Source organism: Tyto alba, unplaced genomic scaffold (assembly GCF_018691265.1).
Source record: "Tyto alba isolate M040663 unplaced genomic scaffold, T.alba_DEE_v4.0 Super-Scaffold_14, whole genome shotgun sequence".
NCBI classification, from domain to species: Eukaryota; Metazoa; Chordata; class Aves; order Strigiformes; family Tytonidae; genus Tyto; species Tyto alba.
In genome coordinates this window covers 56,746,534-56,763,839 of record NW_024881276.1, presented here as the reverse complement: position 1 = coordinate 56,763,839, position 17,306 = coordinate 56,746,534, and the positions used below count along the sequence as shown (strand labels likewise).

At 50.0% G+C, this 17,306-nt stretch overlaps 1 protein-coding gene across 2 annotated transcripts; it reads left to right on the top strand.

Moving 5' to 3' along the window:
* Nucleotides 1-5,282: 5,282 nt before the first annotated feature.
* POPDC2 (popeye domain containing 2) lies at nt 5,283-16,398 on the top strand. Of its 2 annotated transcripts, none has more exons than XM_033000988.2 (4): nt 5,283-6,146; nt 8,520-8,628; nt 11,904-12,258; nt 16,224-16,398. In XM_033000988.2, exons 1-4 carry the CDS (start codon nt 5,602-5,604, stop codon nt 16,307-16,309), a joined length of 1,095 nt encoding a protein of 364 aa, XP_032856879.2. In that variant the 5' UTR covers nt 5,283-5,601; the 3' UTR covers nt 16,310-16,398. The 2 variants fall into 2 exon arrangements, with proteins under 2 accessions (XP_032856879.2, XP_032856864.1); XM_033000973.2 differs by having other exon boundaries at nt 11,904-12,396; nt 16,224-16,336.
* Nucleotides 16,399-17,306: the final 908 nt, after the last annotated feature.

Below are 17,306 nucleotides of genomic sequence, written 5' to 3'. Positions count from 1 at the left end.
CCAGTGTTCCTGACTTCTGTTTCTTTTTAAGTAAAGAAGTGACAGTGCCATCCTCATTGAAAACCGTGTGCTGCAGAAATGGAGGGAATGAGACGAGCCTGCTTATGTGCCGACATGAGGACATGGACTGCTCTGGTGTTGTGGTTGAACAGGTGGGCTGTCAGTGGGTTTTCCCGCTGATGCACATTGAGGAACCACGCTACTGACACTGCCCTGCTACTGCTTTCAGCAAAGTCGTGCTGAAGCTTGCAGTGCCCTTTGTGGCGGTAGGTGTAACTATATTTGTACAAAGACGACCACAGCCTAATGAAAGGAGCTTTCCTTAGAGTCAAAACTGGATTTGCTTTCCCCCGTTTGAATTCTTTCAACGTCTTTTTTAATAGCTTTACCCTAGGATTCAAGCTTCATTCTTTATAATGAAGAATTAAGTACTTTTCCGTACCAAAGTCAAATTCTTGAGCCAGTAGTTCTTCAGGGGAAATGGAGCAGAGGACTTCAGATGTACGTACAGGTTGTTTGCCCGAAATAAAAGTTTTGGGGTTTTTTTTGTTTTGTTTTGTTTTTTTTTTCCGCTCAGTTTTTGTTGTGTTGGTCTTGTGTTAAGTGTGCACGGGCTTTTGTTTTCTGTTTTTTTCTCACCTGTGTGATGTGACAGTGGGAAGGTGGTTGTGGCTTTTGTTTCCTTCTGACAATCTAGAGTAAAAAAAAGTGCAATTGGTAGTTTGTTAACATGTGTGGGGCTTCTTACATGTGGGGCTTCTTTGGTTTTATACAAAGTTGCCATGCAATCCTAATGTTCTTCCTTTGGTGAGTTGGCTTTGCTTAAGGTGACATCAGCGATTACTTCCTCTCCTCCTGATGAGTTTTATTCTCAGAAATTGAAGATACAAAATCTGTGCTTCGCCCTGATTCTTCTCTTGGCTTTGGGCCTGTTGGAGGGGTGGGTGCAGTCACGATCATTTCTCTGCCTGCGGGGCCATGCACGTTCTGAGCTACCCAGGAATAGGCTGCCAGTGTTTAGTCGGTGGCACTTGGTGCTGTCTGCCGAGACCCACAAGCTGTGCAAGGAGAGCTTAGACTCTGCTTCTGGGACTTCTGTGTGACGGTCCTGGCTTCTGAGGAAACGTACTTTCAAATGCTTGCAGGGGACAAGCCAGGCTGTTAGGCTTAGCTCTGCACAGCTCGTCTGCTCTCCCCTCCCGAGGGGAGAGTTGTGCCCGTGCTGGCTGCCAGCCTTGGAGAAGGGACGCAGGAATAGCTCTGGCAAAAAGGGCTCAAAGCCGCCTGCGGTGCTGCAGCTGGCTGGGGAGCAGGGCCTGGCACTCCTCTTGGCGTTTATTATCGTCCTGAGGTAGAAACTTGAATAAGCTCATTTAATGTAGAATTGATGAGTGTCAGAGCTTGAACTGAAGAGAACGTGAAAAGGTGGATGAGCACCAGCTTTGTGGTAACATGCCCGGTCTGGGTAAACTGGAAATGGTGTCACAGAGTAAAGAGCAGGGCAGGGATCGGCAGTGGTCAAGTGAGAATGGAGCACTATTTAAATCGGGCCAAGCAAACTAAAAATGAGTCCCTGTACAATTTTACACAGATTGTATCAACCTAAGAAACGGGACATCTAGGCCTGCACGAAGGTAGAAGCATGGTAGATACTTCAGAAAGTTTTTAGCAGGAAGGTGATGAATGGGATGCTGTGATACCTGTGTGCAACAGGTGCAGAAAGGGTACTGGACAACTCGGTACTTACAGCAATGACGGCATAGCCTTGTAGTCAAATCACATTTCTTGCTGAGGGGCTTCCTCTGTTTCTGCAGGGTTGCTGTGGAGTGGACTCAAGGCTTGATTCTGGGAGTGGGAGTTGCTGGCACTGTGGTACTACTCACGGAGGGAGCTGGTGGCAGACGCTGCCCGGCAGCGGGTGCTCGGTGTACCTGCGTGGCCGTGGCAGGAAACCTGACTGAACTATATGGGAGCACGACTAAATACAGCACGTGCCATCTTTGGCCCTTTGTGATTCACCACGAGCTTGTCTGGAGCGGGCTTTTAGACCTTTCCCAACAGCTGTATATCCAATGTGACCTGAAACACCAGGTGGATATTTTAGAGCTACAGAGTTTATTCGTGTGTAAGTAACAGTTTTGCAGACTGATGCCAGCCATGCGCTGTATAATAAATCAAAAAGGAGATGTGTGGTTATGCCCTTCCTGACCTTAAGCCACCAAGGTCTTAGTGTCCTCAGCGCAGGCGGTTGGACTAGTTTCCAGCTTATAGGATCAGTAGTGAACCTGTAGACCTTCCTGAGGGTGGGTAAAATAGCCAGTTGTTCAGCTGCTGTAAGACTGGGGACTGATCACGTCCCAGTGTGGTGCTGCTCTCAAGGACGGGGGGGTTATTTGCCAAGCATGGGGCAGGCTGCACCTGGATTGCATCACCACATGGGGCTAAATATTAACTGCTACTGGTTGAATTAATTGTAAGTGTGAAGATCAGTGCAGTACCTGTTTCCAGCACTGGAACTGGTAGCGTGTAAAGCTTGACGTGTCTCTTTCTTATTTGCAGACTCATTTTGTTGTAACGCCCGTGTGCCTTCCTCCAGGGAAGAGTCTTAACGCTGCTCGGGTGTTTTCTGTGCGCTTGCTCTCTTGATTCCAAATTGGTTTGGGCCTTGGTATCTCCCTATTAACACTTGTATGGCTTTCTCCTTGAATCACTATTGGCTTTTGAACACTCATCTTGGATGAACCCCAGCGTCCCTGGAGGGAATGTAACTCAAGGCAAAGCATGAAAATAAAATTTCTCCTGGGAAAATGAAAAGTTTTTTGAACTCTTTCTGCGTGGAAAGCTGACAGTGCTGTGAAGATGGTTTGTATGGCCACAGTACTCTTAAGGGAGAAAGGAAGGTTTGAGCCTTGGTGGTTCAACCACTTCGCAGATCTTCCTTTTAAAAAAATGGGCCTGAAAACACCAAAATTAATCTCTAGTGTGTGCTGAGAGGTCTACATTTTAAAAGGCTGTATCATTCTCTACAATGCTGCGTTCAGCCCCAGCAGGAAAGTTGTGTAGTTTCTAATGAGAGCTTTGTGCTGTTCCTGCTGTGGGTGTAAAGCTTCCTGTGTGCCTTCCCCAGGGAAGGCACGGCGGGCCTCCTCGCCCGCAGCGCTGCCACCCCAGCACGTGCCTCTGGGGTCACTGCCACGCCACTGACCGTGCTCTGGAAGGAGCCAGAGGAAGCCCCTTCTTTGTCCTAACGAGTCATTAACATTGTGTTCCAGAGTATTTTCTAGCTCAGAAATTTGCCTGTGGCGTGAAATTAATAACTTTTTTTTTTTTTTTCTTTTTTTGGTCACTTTCTTTGATGTTGCTGCAAAAGATTTTTTTGGTAGTATAGAAAGGCAGGAGGAATTGCAGTGTTGTTTCTCAGAATGCTTCCTCTAATGTAGTTCTACCTTGCTATTCGTAGCAGTTCAGTTTTGTCTCACAGATGCTATGTAAAGTATCTTTCTTATGAGTATTCTCAAACTGATATCCCAACTTCCCATTATATCAAATGTCAGCCTATCTTGGAAAGAGGACCCTGTTGTTTTTTCAGAGGCCTAAAGGTAGACAGGTTGTTGTTGGGATCATCTAGCAAGTACATGGCAATGGTTTGAAAACCAGAACTTGGCTCCCGAGATTTTTATTGTAGTGCTTTGGATCTACCTTCCCTCTTTGCAGAGAAGGTCAAGAGAAATTAAGTTCTTCAGTCACCCGTGCTTCTTGCAGCCGAGCCTTGTTCTGCTTCAGTCAGTAGGATTTATTTCTTCACTTGAATAAGGGGCCACTGGAGACAAGGTTCCCTGTTTCACTTCACCCTTAGCAGAAAGCATCTTTCTGACTGGAATTGTACTCACACCCTGCGTGAAGCTTAATTTGTCTTATTTCCTTCCCTCACGGCGACCTGTCAGGATGGCACAGCCTTTGCTGCTCTGAGGAGCCATACCCCTCCGTGCTGCACGCGGGCTGACCGTTGTAGAGACAGACAGTTCCGTCTGAGACCGTGAGGTGAAGCCTTTAAGGTTGCCATGAAGCATCGCTTCAGCCTCGCCTGGCGGACAGCGTTGTTCAGAGCGCTGGTCGCAGAAGAGGCAACTGGGGTGTCTTTAAGCGAATGGTGCCAATGGGAAGGGCATGGTAGGCAGGGCAGCTGCAAGCTCGGCCTGAAACATGACCACCCTTGAAACCCTAGCTCTACTCCACTGACCCAGGCCGGCTGACTTCACGCTGTTGACCGACTGCGCGGGTTGCGTCAATGCCTGAAATGTAACTGCTTTCCTGGCAGCGCGGCTGCTAGCGTGGTACTCGAAGCAGGGGAGAAATGGCATTTCTGCATCTTCTCTGTAGCTGACCACGGAGGACTGAACTCGGTGGGTCCCTCTCGTGCCTGTGTCCCAGGTTTACCCGAGTGGAAAGTGTTTGCTCTCCTTTTCATGCTAAATGAAGGTCTGGGGGTTCCAAATAATTGTAAAGAGAATTAAAATGAGAGATGATGCTTCCCAACAGAGCCTATTATCTGTGGGGTGGGAGAATCCTCCCTCAACTAGGATTTTCCCACAAAACATGCTTTTAAGTGTTACACTCCCAAAGTTTTAGGCAGGATAGTCTCCTCTTTGTGATAGACTAAACTGGGTCCCAGTGGCTCGTTTACTCCAGCTTTATCTCTTGCAATCACAACTGTCTGCCCGCGCAGAGCTTTACCTTGTGCCCCTTGGTCTGAAACACCCCATGAGATGGAGCTCCCTGAAGCAAGGGGAGGCTGTGCTGCAGGGTCTGGAAAGCATTTCTCGAGAACCAGTCTCCCTTCTTTTGCCAAGTCCCTGCCACTGCTACGAGCCACAGCAGGAGAAGGGGATGACCTTTTTCCTTTTTTTTTTTTTTTTTTTTTTTTTTTTTTTTTGTTCTGGGTGAAAGTCACTCTGGCAGGAGCGCAGAGCGGTGCAGAGCCCTGCATGTGGCTGGAGCTTGCCGCGATAAGCTGGTTGTTTTCCCCTCTCCTTTCCCCAGCTCGCGCTGCGCTGGGCTTATCTGGGCGCCTGAGTTATGTTAAGTAGCGGGTGCATGCTTGCTCTCTGTTCTCCTCGCCGCTTTTGCTCCTTGGATTTCAATTCCAAACATGGTTATCCATTTGGGGTCTCTCTCCTTTCTGCTGCCAAGTGATACACATTCCACACTCAACACCAGCTCCCTCCGCTGCTCTCTCACGGTCGCTATTTCCATTTGCTGGAAGGCAGGCGAGAGACGCGGCGCAGCGAGATCTCTGTCCTGTCTGCAAGTTTTACAGCTAATGGCCTCCACTCTTTCTCTGACTGAGCTCTTTTGGCCTCCTAGTTGCCAGCTCCTTTTGTCACCCGTGTGGCTAAGGAGGGGGCCAGCCGCTGGTTTGTGAGCCACAAAGAGGAGAAACGAGCCCTTCTGGGATTTTTCGGGTGCAAAAAGCGTTCGGTGGCACTTTAACATGTCGCTCTGAAGCGCATTGCTGTGGGACCTGCCGGCACTCAAGAGGAGGAGGAGGAACAACAGCTACCCAGCAGCTCTGGTTTCAGACTTCTGCAGCACCCTTTGTGTATGACAATTCATTTTGAGCGCAGGAAGGCCGGGGAGGGTGGGGAGTGGGAAAGGATGAGTGCAAGAAGCCTCTCTTGGGACCAGGCTGTTCTCCAGCCTCCGGTGTGTGATGCCTGGAAGGAGATTATGGAGGGAGCAGCCTACCAGCTGGCCAGCTGCATCGTCCTCCTGGGTTACATGGGGGGAAGTGGCATCTTTGGGTCCCTCTATATCTTTGGCCTCCTGGCCCTAGGCTACTTCTGCTATGCTCTGTGGGGCTGGCTGAGCGCCTGCGGGCTGGATATCTTCGTCTGGAACATGCTGCTCGTCCTTGCCTGCTTGCTTCAGCTGGCTCACCTGGCTTACCGGCTCCGCAGAGACACCATCCCGGAAGAGTTTGACCTCCTCTACAAGACCATGTACCTGCCCTTGCAGGTGCCCCTGGAAGTCTACAAAGAAATTGTGAAGTGCTGCGAAGAGCAAGTTCAGTCTCTAGTCAGAGACCAGAATTACGCAGTGGAGGGCAAGACGCCCATTGACCGCCTCTCGCTGCTGCTGTCTGGCAGGTAAAGGCTCTCCTGTTTCTGAACTAAGTCTGACAGCGAAGCACTGTGGCTTATTGTTGTATTTTCACCCTCTGTAGAAACTGGGGTGAGGACTGTTTCCTTTCTCTGAAAGGGCTTTGAGATCAGCATCTGTTTGTTGGAGAGGGGGCAATTTGCTTTTGGGGGTTGTTTTTTGTTTTGTTTTTTCTAAAACAGAATATTACAGGGAATGGTTTGCAGAATCAAGCTACGCACAGCGAAGCGGCCAGCTCAGCCTTGCCCGTGATACTGATGGGGAATCCTTACCAACTTCTCTGTCATCTTAAAGTGATCTTATTTCTGATGGGAGCAGACTGGCCGTGAGAGAGTGTTTCTCGAGGCAGGAAGGCAGCGTGTCTGGACCTGTGGTCTCTAGGGGGACCAGACGCACCTCTGGGATGTGAATGGCCATGCACCGAGTATGCAGAGTCCTCAGTTCACCTTCTTCCCCAGTCCAGCGGTGTTCAGGGAGATGTTCCACCCCTGTTCCCAACACCTCGACCCGCAGGGCTCTGAGATTTTTCACTTTGAGGGTCATTTCATCAAAAGAGCAGGCGTTCTCCTGTGGTGGATCCTGCCTCATTAGATCTCTTTCTTTCCCTGTGCTGTCATGCATTCATGATGTTCCTTGCTCTGGACCACCAAGGAGGATCTCAGGGACCTCTAAATAGTTGCACTGGGGATTAGGTTATTGAGTGAACTGTGCTGATGAAATATTAGCATATGTTCACCTGAGATCCTGTGGCGCGTCTTTTTGAGTGTATTCCTTAATAATTTGCAAAATCCAAATGCATGCAAAAAGCAATGATGTTGGCTTCCCAGCTGCTGCCAGGCACTTGACGCTAATGTCAAGAGAGTGGGAAAGGAAGGAGATCTGTAAATGGGAGCAGTGCTGAGCTGTAGGAAGTGTATCTCACAAAAATTTCCCTTTGAGAGGACAGACCCAGAATCACCTGGGGCTCGTGCTTTACTGCAGTGGTCCATCCTCTCTGGTGAGAGGGGGTGTGTAAAGAGGAAGGGCTGTCCTTCCTTTTTTGTGGTGTTTGTTCCTCTTCTAGGATGTGTTAACAGCATCCTGGAACCACTGACCAGTGCTGAATGACAAAGCACTGTGAGGAAATTGGGTATGTGTGTTTCCGTTAGGTGTCTTTCCCTTTCCCAAATGTCCGTGCTGAGCAGCTTGCTCTGAAGTTTACCGTGTCTGCAAATAACGTTAGCGGGGAAGAGTCTGTGCTGTCTTGCCCTGCACTGGATAATCTGATGCTGCTCAGTGGGCACAAAAGTGTTGCAACAGACACTAAGCCAGTGCTGGTGGGGGAGTTGTTCTGTTCTCCTTTGCAGTGGGAAGTACGCATCTTGGCCCGTGTAGGACGCTCTATGGAGATGGGATTGGATTTGCATTTCCTGCTACCATTCTATCGCCTTGTGAGGTCCTTGCTGACCCAGCAGAACATTGTTACTATTATGGTGCCCCCCTTAAACCGGACAACAGCAAGACAAGAGGGGCTTGGAAATGCAGAATGTGCCTGGCTCAGGAAACCTGCCTTGCAATCCCTGACCCTTCCAGGCAGCAGTTCCAACTGACTGGAAGCCAACAGTGAACTGAGCCTTGTAACTCCTGAAAGCAAGAACTGCCTTTGAGCAACGTACGATGGGGGGAACATGGCAACAGGGAGACAAGAGGCCCCCGATCTGGTGGTGGAGAGCTATGAATAGAGCTCCAGAGTGCCCTGCCATTGCCCAGGCCTGTGCAGCGGATCTGGGTGCGAGTTCGACCTTGACGTTGGTAGGCAGTCGTAGCAAAAGTAGGGGAAAGGGATACTTGGGAGGCCAAGAGAAGTGGAAGGGTGATGTGCAGCAAACTATGAGCTCGCAGCGCAATGTGTCAGGAGCGATGGCCAATGTGATTTTGGGGGGGTTCTGGATGTAACAGCTTCCCAGCATCAAAGCAGGGAATGCCTTCATGCAACCTTGGGGACAGGAAAAAGACACGAGTAGAAAGAGTCACAGCCTGGCTTCGAAGTACCTGAAAAGCAGCAGCAGACTTGCGGGCTGAGAAGTCCTGGTTTAGAACCAAGCATTGCACCTGTGAGCTCTGGCTTTGTAGCAGGAAACAGAAAACAGACGGAATATGGGGATATGGCAGAAAATATAATTTCCCACAGAGAAAGGAGGGACAGCCCCATAGACTGGAGCATCTACAGCCATCCCAGAGAGGGTGTGAGACATGCATGAGATGAGAAGACCTTTCCTCCCTGGTGGGACCGGCTGCCTGTGTGCTGTGTGAGCTGATCAGGTTCGTGTGGCATCTGTTTTGTGGCCTAAGCCCATGCACCTCACTTGTCCTCTCTGCAGGGTCCGAGTGAGCCAGGACGGACAATTCCTTCACTATGTCTTTCCATACCAGTTCCTGGACTCTCCAGAATGGGAATCCCTGCGACCCTCTGAGGAAGGAACTTTCCAGGTAACCCCGCACGGTCCCCGCAGCCGCCCAGCTTTGCTCCTTGCTGCTTTGTTGCACATTTGAGAAAGGGACATTATGCCATTCAGAGCTAACCAGGAACACTTTCCCTCCCTTCCTCGGGGTTTAGCCAGCACAGGATGGTGCGGCCAGCTGTGTTATCTTTTTTTCTACCTTCATCTGAAGACCTCAGGGCGTGCTCCTACTCTCAGCTGATAGAAGGGAGGGTGGAGCGTTGTGCTCCTTCCAGTTTAGCAGGGAGATGAGGTATCAGGTTGCTGGCTCTCTTCCATTACAGCGTTCCCTAGTACCTGTACTGATGTATTTGCCCTGCACACTGCTATCAGGGTGCATAGTTCCAGCATCAGGATGGCAGCCATGACAATATGCAGCAGCGATGTAAATCCATAAATATCTTGTTCCTCACAGAAGTTTCTGAGGGTGATGTGTTTGGGGTGGAGAAGCAGAAAGGATGATTCACACCCGAATATGGTTCTTTCTGAGCAGAAGAATCCCTTGCCGAGAGGCCAGACCAATTCTTACGTGCAGCAACTGAAAGGGTTTTGCTCTTGCTGTCAGCACCCCACAGCATGTGTTTGGTTTTCCTTCTGGAGATTACTTAAATCCACATCTTTAACTCGCATCCCTGGACAGGCTGATCCCTGTCAGGATATCAGTCTAGAATATGTCAGTTAGGGCATATGAGGCGGGATTTTGCTAATCCCTTGGGAGTGTGGGACAGTCTTGAGGGCAGCCACGTTCAGGCTTGGTTAAATCAGAGCAGCTCTCCTAATCCGCTTTCCTCGGGTCTGAATTTGGCCCGTGTGTGTGAAAGGGTCATGGTGGTCGCTCCTGAAAACTATGCCATCGCCAGTGGTTATGGTCTTGCAGGAGGAACAGTTGCAGGAGACAGCTGACTGCGTGACTGCGGCACAGGGCTACAGCTCGTGAGCAGAAATAGGGATGTCAGGCCAAGATAATGGGGTAGAGAGCACAACAGCAGCGTGGTTGTACCGGGGGTGAGGGTATCTCGTGTTTTGCCCAGGGTCTCAATCCGGCAGCAGACTGCTGCTAGCTCCTGGACTGTATTTGCCTAAGAGTTGAGCAGAGAGAACGATGGCTGCCTGATGCTTCTGGCAGGGAAAGGGCCATCTGGATGGCATGCAACCCGCAAAGACATCTGCAGCATTTTCTGAGCGAATTTCTGTGGAACTTAATGTTCCCAGACCTTTTGGCTGTCTTTATCTGTGGTGCGTGAGACGGCTCAGGAGCAAGCTGGTGCCAGGCTGCACCAGTCCGGCCAGCACCGTACCCTTGGCCCCTCTCCTGCTCTGCAAGGCAGGGCTGGTCAGGGAGGTCAGCTGTGCCTGGCACCGGAGTGGGGATGTAGAGTCTTAGGTGGGGAAAGGCTGCAGCCATGTGCTGGAAATTCCTAAACCCCACATCTGCTTACTGAGGAGCATGAAGAAGTAGCAGCCTTCAGCAGGTAAGACGTGACCAGTCCATGTTCCTGGCAGGAGACTGTGCTCGATGGCTGTGCCTAACCACGGTGATGTGCTGCCTTTGGCAGCTGTTTAACCCACTAGTCCCTCTTACCTGAGTATTTAATAAAACTCTGTGGCATGTCTCAACCTTATTCCTAGCATCAAAATCGTTTGGTTGAAAAAGTGCACGTTTGACTCTGGGACTTTGCTGGAAGAGGGCATGGAAGGTTTTTCTTGCCTAAGTTTTACCCTCTGGATTGAGCAGTTTCAATCCTGAGCCCACTGAGAAATGGCAGAAGCGTGACTCAGTCTACAAGGAGAGCCAGTTTTCCTGAGCTTTCTGCGTTGGCTGTGTTGTCTTCCCGCAGGACTGCTGGCTCCCAGTGCCTGGAGGAGTTGGGTTTCAGGGTTGGCACTTTTCCCCAGAAGGCTGAATTAGGGGCTCTGCCAATGCCGGAACACTTGTGTTGGAGGCGATTCATGAGTGAAATCTGCCCTGGTTAGCAGGCAGGTTTTCTTATTACATCTCACTTAATCCCTCATGAGAAGCGGAGGCTTTCAATCGCTGTGCCAGAAGTTGGTTAGAAAAATGAGATTCTGGTCATTTCAGTTTCTGTGTGACTCTCCCTCTTGCTCACCTTGGCCTGGGAAAGTTCTCAGGTTTTATCCCCTATATTTTTTTTCATAAGGCAGCTGCTTGCATGGCAGTGGCATTAAATATCAAACTCAAGGACATACACATGCAGCCAAGCCATTTTCAGCTTCCCAGTGGCCCTCTGCCATGGTGGCTGGCCAAGGAGACCCCTGGATAGAGAATGAAAGGGAGCCCCCAGGATATTTTGGCTCCAGCACTTGTTCACATGCTGGTGTCTCCATTGTGCTCGGGTGTTCTTCTTTGGCCCAAGGCAGTTTGACCCTTCCAGTGTTTCTTACATTTTATTATTTTTATTATTATTATATTTATATATTATAATATACACCCATGCATTATATAATGGGTTTTATTATTAATAGTCTGGTCTTACGGCTAGGGGGAAAAATGGCTCTGTTTGCATTGGCAAAACTTAAAGCAAAACAAAAAATTCCCTAAAATCAACCCAATAAAACCTCAAGTGTGTTCCCTGCCTACACAAACACAGTAAAACCCTTTTATTTCCTCTCTCACTGATCTGTACCACATGTACTTCAAGGCCATTCAGCCCTACAGCGCCCAGCAGAGCTGGCGAGACAGGGTGTCCCTCTAGCACAGGGTGGCCAGGCAAGCCTCCCAGGTGGCCAGGCAAGCCTTTTAGGTGGCCCTCCCTGCACCCAGGGCCTTCTCAGAGCAGCGGCTGTGCAAGGAGGCAGCAGGATGGGCCGGTAGCCTGCTTCAGGACTACACATGAGCAACCTGGACTGGCCGGGCATGCAGAAAGGCCCCTCTCTGTAATGTTTCTGTAGAGGGATAAGGACACCTGTGCTGCCCTGCTCATTTCAGCTATATTGCTCAGGTGTCAACAGGGAGCATCATCTGAAAGCGAGAGGGTGAAACATAGCCGGCCATGTGGCTAGGTTAAGAGAGCGCATGCCACTGGAAAACCTGATCTCCAGCTCCTTGGGGAGTGGAAACAGAGGTGGGTAAGGATTTATCTGGTTGCTCAGCTTGGAGGATCTGGCTGACCATCCCTTGCTGTCTCTAAGGAGAGCAGGCATCAAAAGGGCTGGGGGCCTTCGCTGGAGAGAAGCATGCAGCTCCGCGGCAGGTGGCTCCTGCCCAGGTGGTGGGGCTTACTCCACTCCCTCCCTGCCCCACAGGTCACGTTGACAGCGGAGACCGACTGCAGCTTCATCACCTGGCCCAGGAAGAAGCTGTATCTCCTCCTGAGGAAGGACCGCTACATTGCCCGGCTCTTTTCCTCCCACCTGGGCTACGACATCTCGGAGAAGCTCTACTCCCTCAATGAGAAGCTCTTTGCCAAATTTGGCCTTCGCTTCGACATCCGCTTGCCCAGCCTCTACCACGTCCTTGGGCCAGCCTCCTCTGAGGGGGAGTCGGAGGACTGCGAGGAGCCACCACCTGCCTCCGGCCAGGCCGGTGCCTCTGAGCCCCCTCCGCAGCCGCCGCCAGCTCCGCGCCCCCGAGCATCCCGGCCCGACAGTGACCTGCTGGGTGAGGACTCCACCAGTCTTGTCTTGGAAGATTTTGCTGAGTTGCCGGGGTCTTTTATGGACTATGTGAGCGAAGGGGAGTATATGAAGTGAGGGCATTCCTGGCACGGGCACGCCTCACCCTGTGTGGGACCCCCGCGTAAGTACCCGCTTGCGGAAGCAAGTCCTTCCCGTGATGCCACTGCCCAGGCAGAGCGGTGGCCCCCCCAGCCTCTTGCCCTCCTTTGCCAGGGGTTTGCTCCTCCACAGCGTTTTTTTTTTGCCTGCTGCCCTAAGGAATCCCAGGAGGTGGGTTCAAGCTGTGTGATTTTTCTTAAGGAAAAGCATCAGGGTGGAGGCTTGACTCCAGGCGCCAGCTGCACCGTGGGGTGGAAGGTCTGGTAACTTGGCCCTTGGAAGCTCTTCCCTGCCCTGTCCTCCCTCCATCCCTCAGGAAAGGCAGAGAAACTGAAACAGTGTCCAGGCCGGTGGGTGGTACACAAGTGCCTGCAGAGACCCCACAGGGCTCAGCCTGGCTCGCCATGAGGTAGAGCTGAGCCTGGAGATAGCCCAGTATTGAGCTGAGGAAGATGTCTGAGAGATCAGACAATCCAGGAGATGCCGACAGGGGTAGAAACAGCTCCAGGGTTTATAGCAGACTGATGGTGAGGAGTTGCTGTACACCCTGCGAGTGCTCAGTCTGGACAGGGGGAGGGAGCTCAGAGTCATTCGTCCCCCCGCCCACCACAGCTCATCCCCACATTTGCTCTGTCCTCCTTGTTTCTACTGAGCTTTCTCTCAGCCAGATTCAGTAAGGTATTGAGAAGACAGGCCTGTGTGGTATAGCTCTTGCCTCCAAACACCCTGGGTGGACTGACAGACTAAACGTGCTTTAAATGTGCCTCAAAATCTGCTTTCTGGTGAGTGGGAATGAGATGCTTTCTTCCAAAACGCCAGCTCCTTACTCTGCAAGGGAAAAACTCCCAAGCCTGGTGGATGTTGGGGCAGAGGAGCAACGGACGTGAACAGAAATAGAAGGGTGGCTCGTGCCTGAAATTCAGATCCAAGTGGCCAAGAGAGAAATTCCACACTGATCTGCTTTTAGCCAGCTGCTGCACGCCAGCTGCTGCACACCAGCTGCAGACCCCGAAGCGTGCATTCCTGTCGCCGCCCCGTAATAGCTGCTTTCTGTCACACAGCTACCAGACAAAAAGCCCGGGACTGGGATTTCTGTCCTGGAAGCGACCACTGCGCGTGTCCCAGTTGGGTCTGCGTGGCAGGGAGGAAGTGGCAGGGCTGGGCTGCAGTTTTCCAGCAGGCATCCTTGAACGCGGTGCACCGTCGCATTCTGGTCTTCCCCGCGCCTGCTTGGGTCCGTTTCTGGGCTGCAAATGCTCAGGCTGTGGACTCACTGGCAGGGAACGTGAAGCAGGGGACACTGACTCCTGGCACAGGCTGACAAGTCTGCAGTAACCTTCCCTACCCTGCAATGCTCGTGCAGCAGCCTCACTGCTGTGACGGCAAGGGGACTCTCCTTCCTCGGTGCTCCATGCAGAAAAGCTGTCCACAGTGGACCTCTGGTGGAAGGGGCCTCTTGTGCTGTTTCATCAGGTTGCTGTTCTTAGCTTTTGAAAAGAGTGGAACTGGAAGATCTTCCTGTTTTGTACAGTTCTGCTTTGAGTTGAGTCACACGCCTGTTCCTATACTGCTTCCATGCCTCCAAACTTAAACTCTGGGATATGAAGAAATTGGCCAGGGAGGTAACAAGTATATTTGGTTTTGCTTGAATCAGATAAAAAGTCAGCAAGAGTTTTGCTTAGGGTTTTTTTGTTTGTTTTGTTTGCTTTTTTTTTTTTTTTTGAAAGAAAAAGGAGGCACAGAGAAAAAAGGTAAAAAAACCCTCCTCATTTGTTTTCTAGCTTAGAAGTCTTACGAATGTCAAGTCCCTGGTTTTGCTGGTAGACTGCCAGAGATATGAATTTGCAGCTTTTTCAGTCCTTACTTGGAGAGGTTGGAACACTGAGTCACTTACGAGACAGCCATCCCCCTAACTGTCAGGCATGTCTGTTGAATACATGCAATCAAAAATGAATGCAGATGGTAGTGTAACTGTGGTGAGTCACTTTGTCTATGCTTTGCTTGTATGTTGTCTTCTCGGCAGAAAGATATCCATTCTGAGGTCACTGGCAGAATTCTCCTAGTTGATCAAGCTCGATAAAATCAGAATTTCAAATGCAAGTTAAAAAGAAAGGATGTAAGGAACAATGTAGCTTTTTTTGAATCTTTTCTACCCCCTTTCTCGGTAATGAGTCAATACTGTGAACATACAAGAGGTGTGTGTGTATATGTGTGTTGGGGAGAGCTTGTGCAACACAGCACAAAGCCGTTCCTTCTTTCGCACAATCCTTTTAAAACGTGTTGGAAGGTGGAAGGTTTTGTCTTTCTAGATCTTGTGAATGAGGGAGTATCAAGGTGTGCTGATACTTGCAGTAGAGACCTGCAATAAAAGCACCAGTGCTTCAGAGGCGGGTATTTGGGGTGGGAGAGGAGGATGATCATCCCTGACTGTCAGTCTGGAGACAATAGCCACTGTGGTATTTTAATCGCTAAAGTAATTAGAGAAGGAAACACAAACTCTAGTGTGTGCCTAACAGTGGAACAAGTGCTTCCTTGTTACTCTGCTCACCACTTGGGTATTCTAATCCCATCACAACCCAGCAGCACAACATCATTTGTCACATCTGGACAGTATTCCACAGAAACTTGGGGGCCTAACCACAACAATTAGTGATACGGAGGGGCTGCAATTTTTGCTCCTAGCCAGGCACTTGTCACAGCTCAGCGGATGATCTGAGCAGGGCTGCCGTGGCCCAGGGAAAAGCACGTTCATCACTTCTCCCTTGGAGGTGGTGAAAACATCCATAACAAACAGGGATATTCCCTGCAGTGTCATTGTTTGAAGTAAGCGATAGCTGTGGTCCCGGAGGTCAGAGCTACCCTGGGGCTTTCCCCCAGTCTGTGCTCTCATCTACTTCCCCAGAAACTTCCAACCTGGGTAATCACCTTCCAGCTCTCTAAATTCCCTGTGCTGACGTGCTTCTATGGACCCTGTTCCTTTTCATTTTCTGTCACTACAGTGGCCACCTTGCAATACCACAGTGCAGGAGGGCAATTGTTGAATGTCCAAAGTGCTGCAAAGATCACGCAGAAGAAAGTATTCCTGGGTGATATATTGGCCTACTATTCTTATCATCTAGTTCCTTGAAAGAGTTTCTAGTCTCCTTACAAGCAAGACGGACTGTGATATCCCACTGATCAGCACATTCTTTATCTGAGGAGGAAAGATATTTCAATAACTTACAGGCTGTCTCTTTAGAAGAGGCATGTTCAAAGGTTCTGTTCAAAACCTTTTACTGCTGTAAAGCTCAGTGCTCCGTAGCAAACTAAGCTTTATTCCTTGCATCAAAATTGAAACAACCAAAATCCACCCACTTTTTCCCCTTTCTATATCACATTTTTTTCTAGTTTGTTGCTATGAAGTGCTTGCAAGATGTGGAGCTGTCACTACCTAGTTGTGTACAGTTACGTCTCGGGCCTGGCTTTCTGTTTGGTGTGTGAGGTGGATGGGTGGATGAATGCTTGATGGCCTGTAGCTTGGTATCTAAGCTAGTAGGAATAATTTTACACCTGCTTTGAGAGCAAAATCAAAGGAGCTGTGGGCTTTGTTTCACCAATATCACAGAAGGTGCTTTGGAGGGGTTTGGTTTTGCTGTCTCAGGATGGGTGTATAATCCAATTTTCTGATTTATCACATGTTGAAGAATTACATAGTTTTGAATGCTAATTTAGCAGGGGAGGGGAGAAGGATGGGTAACAGTGGGACCCATGAGATTTATGTCCTGGAAAAGTTTGGAAATAAGATTTATTCCTGTGGTAATGTTACTCTCTTTCTCCCTCTCTCTCTCTCCCTCCACTTGCCTTCTGCAGCTTCTGGAAACCTGCTCCGGAGTTCTCCCCACTCTCTCTGCAAAGGACGAGCCCCTCTGGCTCCCACTCAGACCCCCGAACTCTAGGGAACAACAGGCTGTTTTTGATCCCGAAGCCCCTCCAAAGGACCGTTTGCTCACGCAGCTTTCTGACCAGAGAAACACTCTTTTAGCACTCACTGAGATGTCTGCCTGCAGACACGTACACTCAGGAGCACGTGAAGCACATGTGTGAGACTGCAGTGTGACACTCCAGCACCTCCCACCCCATGGTTGTTCACCGGAGCTGCCAGCCCCAGTGTGCTTCCACAGTTTGTTTTCTAGTCCTGCCTCTCTGAGGTGTGTCAGCAGCTCTGATACCGAGGTACGCCGATATCGCTGCACGCGATACCAGCCTGCTCACAGAATCTGTGTTCCCTTTGATTTAATGGTTCCCATTAAAGTCAGAGATGAAACTACTGGTGTTTGAGGATTTGGAGGGGGAGATAACACCGCTTGAAAGGCTTGAGGTGATCTCAAGGGACGGAGGGTAAAGGATGGGGGAAAATGGGCTGCCTGAGGGCTTTGGTAATGGGCTTGCAATGAAGAGCATTGTATGGAGATTTGATATCACGCATCTCACTGGGCATCCGCTCTAGTAAGACCAGAAATTGCTTTTCCAGCTGTTAGGATTTCTCATTTATGACAAGCACCACCTCTCAAAGAAGTTGTGGTGAAAGGTCAGTTGTTTAAGTTGATTCATTCGGAATAAGAAAGAGGAGGAATTGGGACTGGGGGCAGGTGTAGGCAAGAAGGAGAGCCCATACCCTTAACCCTTTTTTTTTTTTTTGTGTTCAATGTGGGATGATCTCCGGGTACACACACTGAGTGAAGAAATGAGTGAATACAAAACACCTCTGGGGAGAGCAGCCACTGGTAGGAAGGAGTGCAACATCTTAGGTGAAAATGCGTGGAGATGGAAGGCCTCTTCCAAGTTCAGCTGCAACAGGCTTTGGCTGACGAGCTTCCCCAGCCATTTCCTCTGCCAGGGAATTGGAGATGGCAGTACCAGTAGAGGAATCCTCTGTCCCGCAGAACCTGGTGC

Excerpts from the sequence above, each read along its gene's own strand:
- POPDC2 (XM_033000973.2), top strand. The coding sequence starts at position 5,602 with ATGACAATTCATTTTGAGCGCAGGAAGGCCGGGGAGGGTGGGGAGTGG. Across the intron at positions 6,147-8,519 it reads TCGCTGCTGCTGTCTGGCAG|GGTCCGAGTGAGCCAGGACG; the intron begins GTAAAGGCTCTC and ends TCCTCTCTGCAG. Across the intron at positions 8,629-11,903 it reads CTGAGGAAGGAACTTTCCAG|GTCACGTTGACAGCGGAGAC; the intron begins GTAACCCCGCAC and ends CCTGCCCCACAG.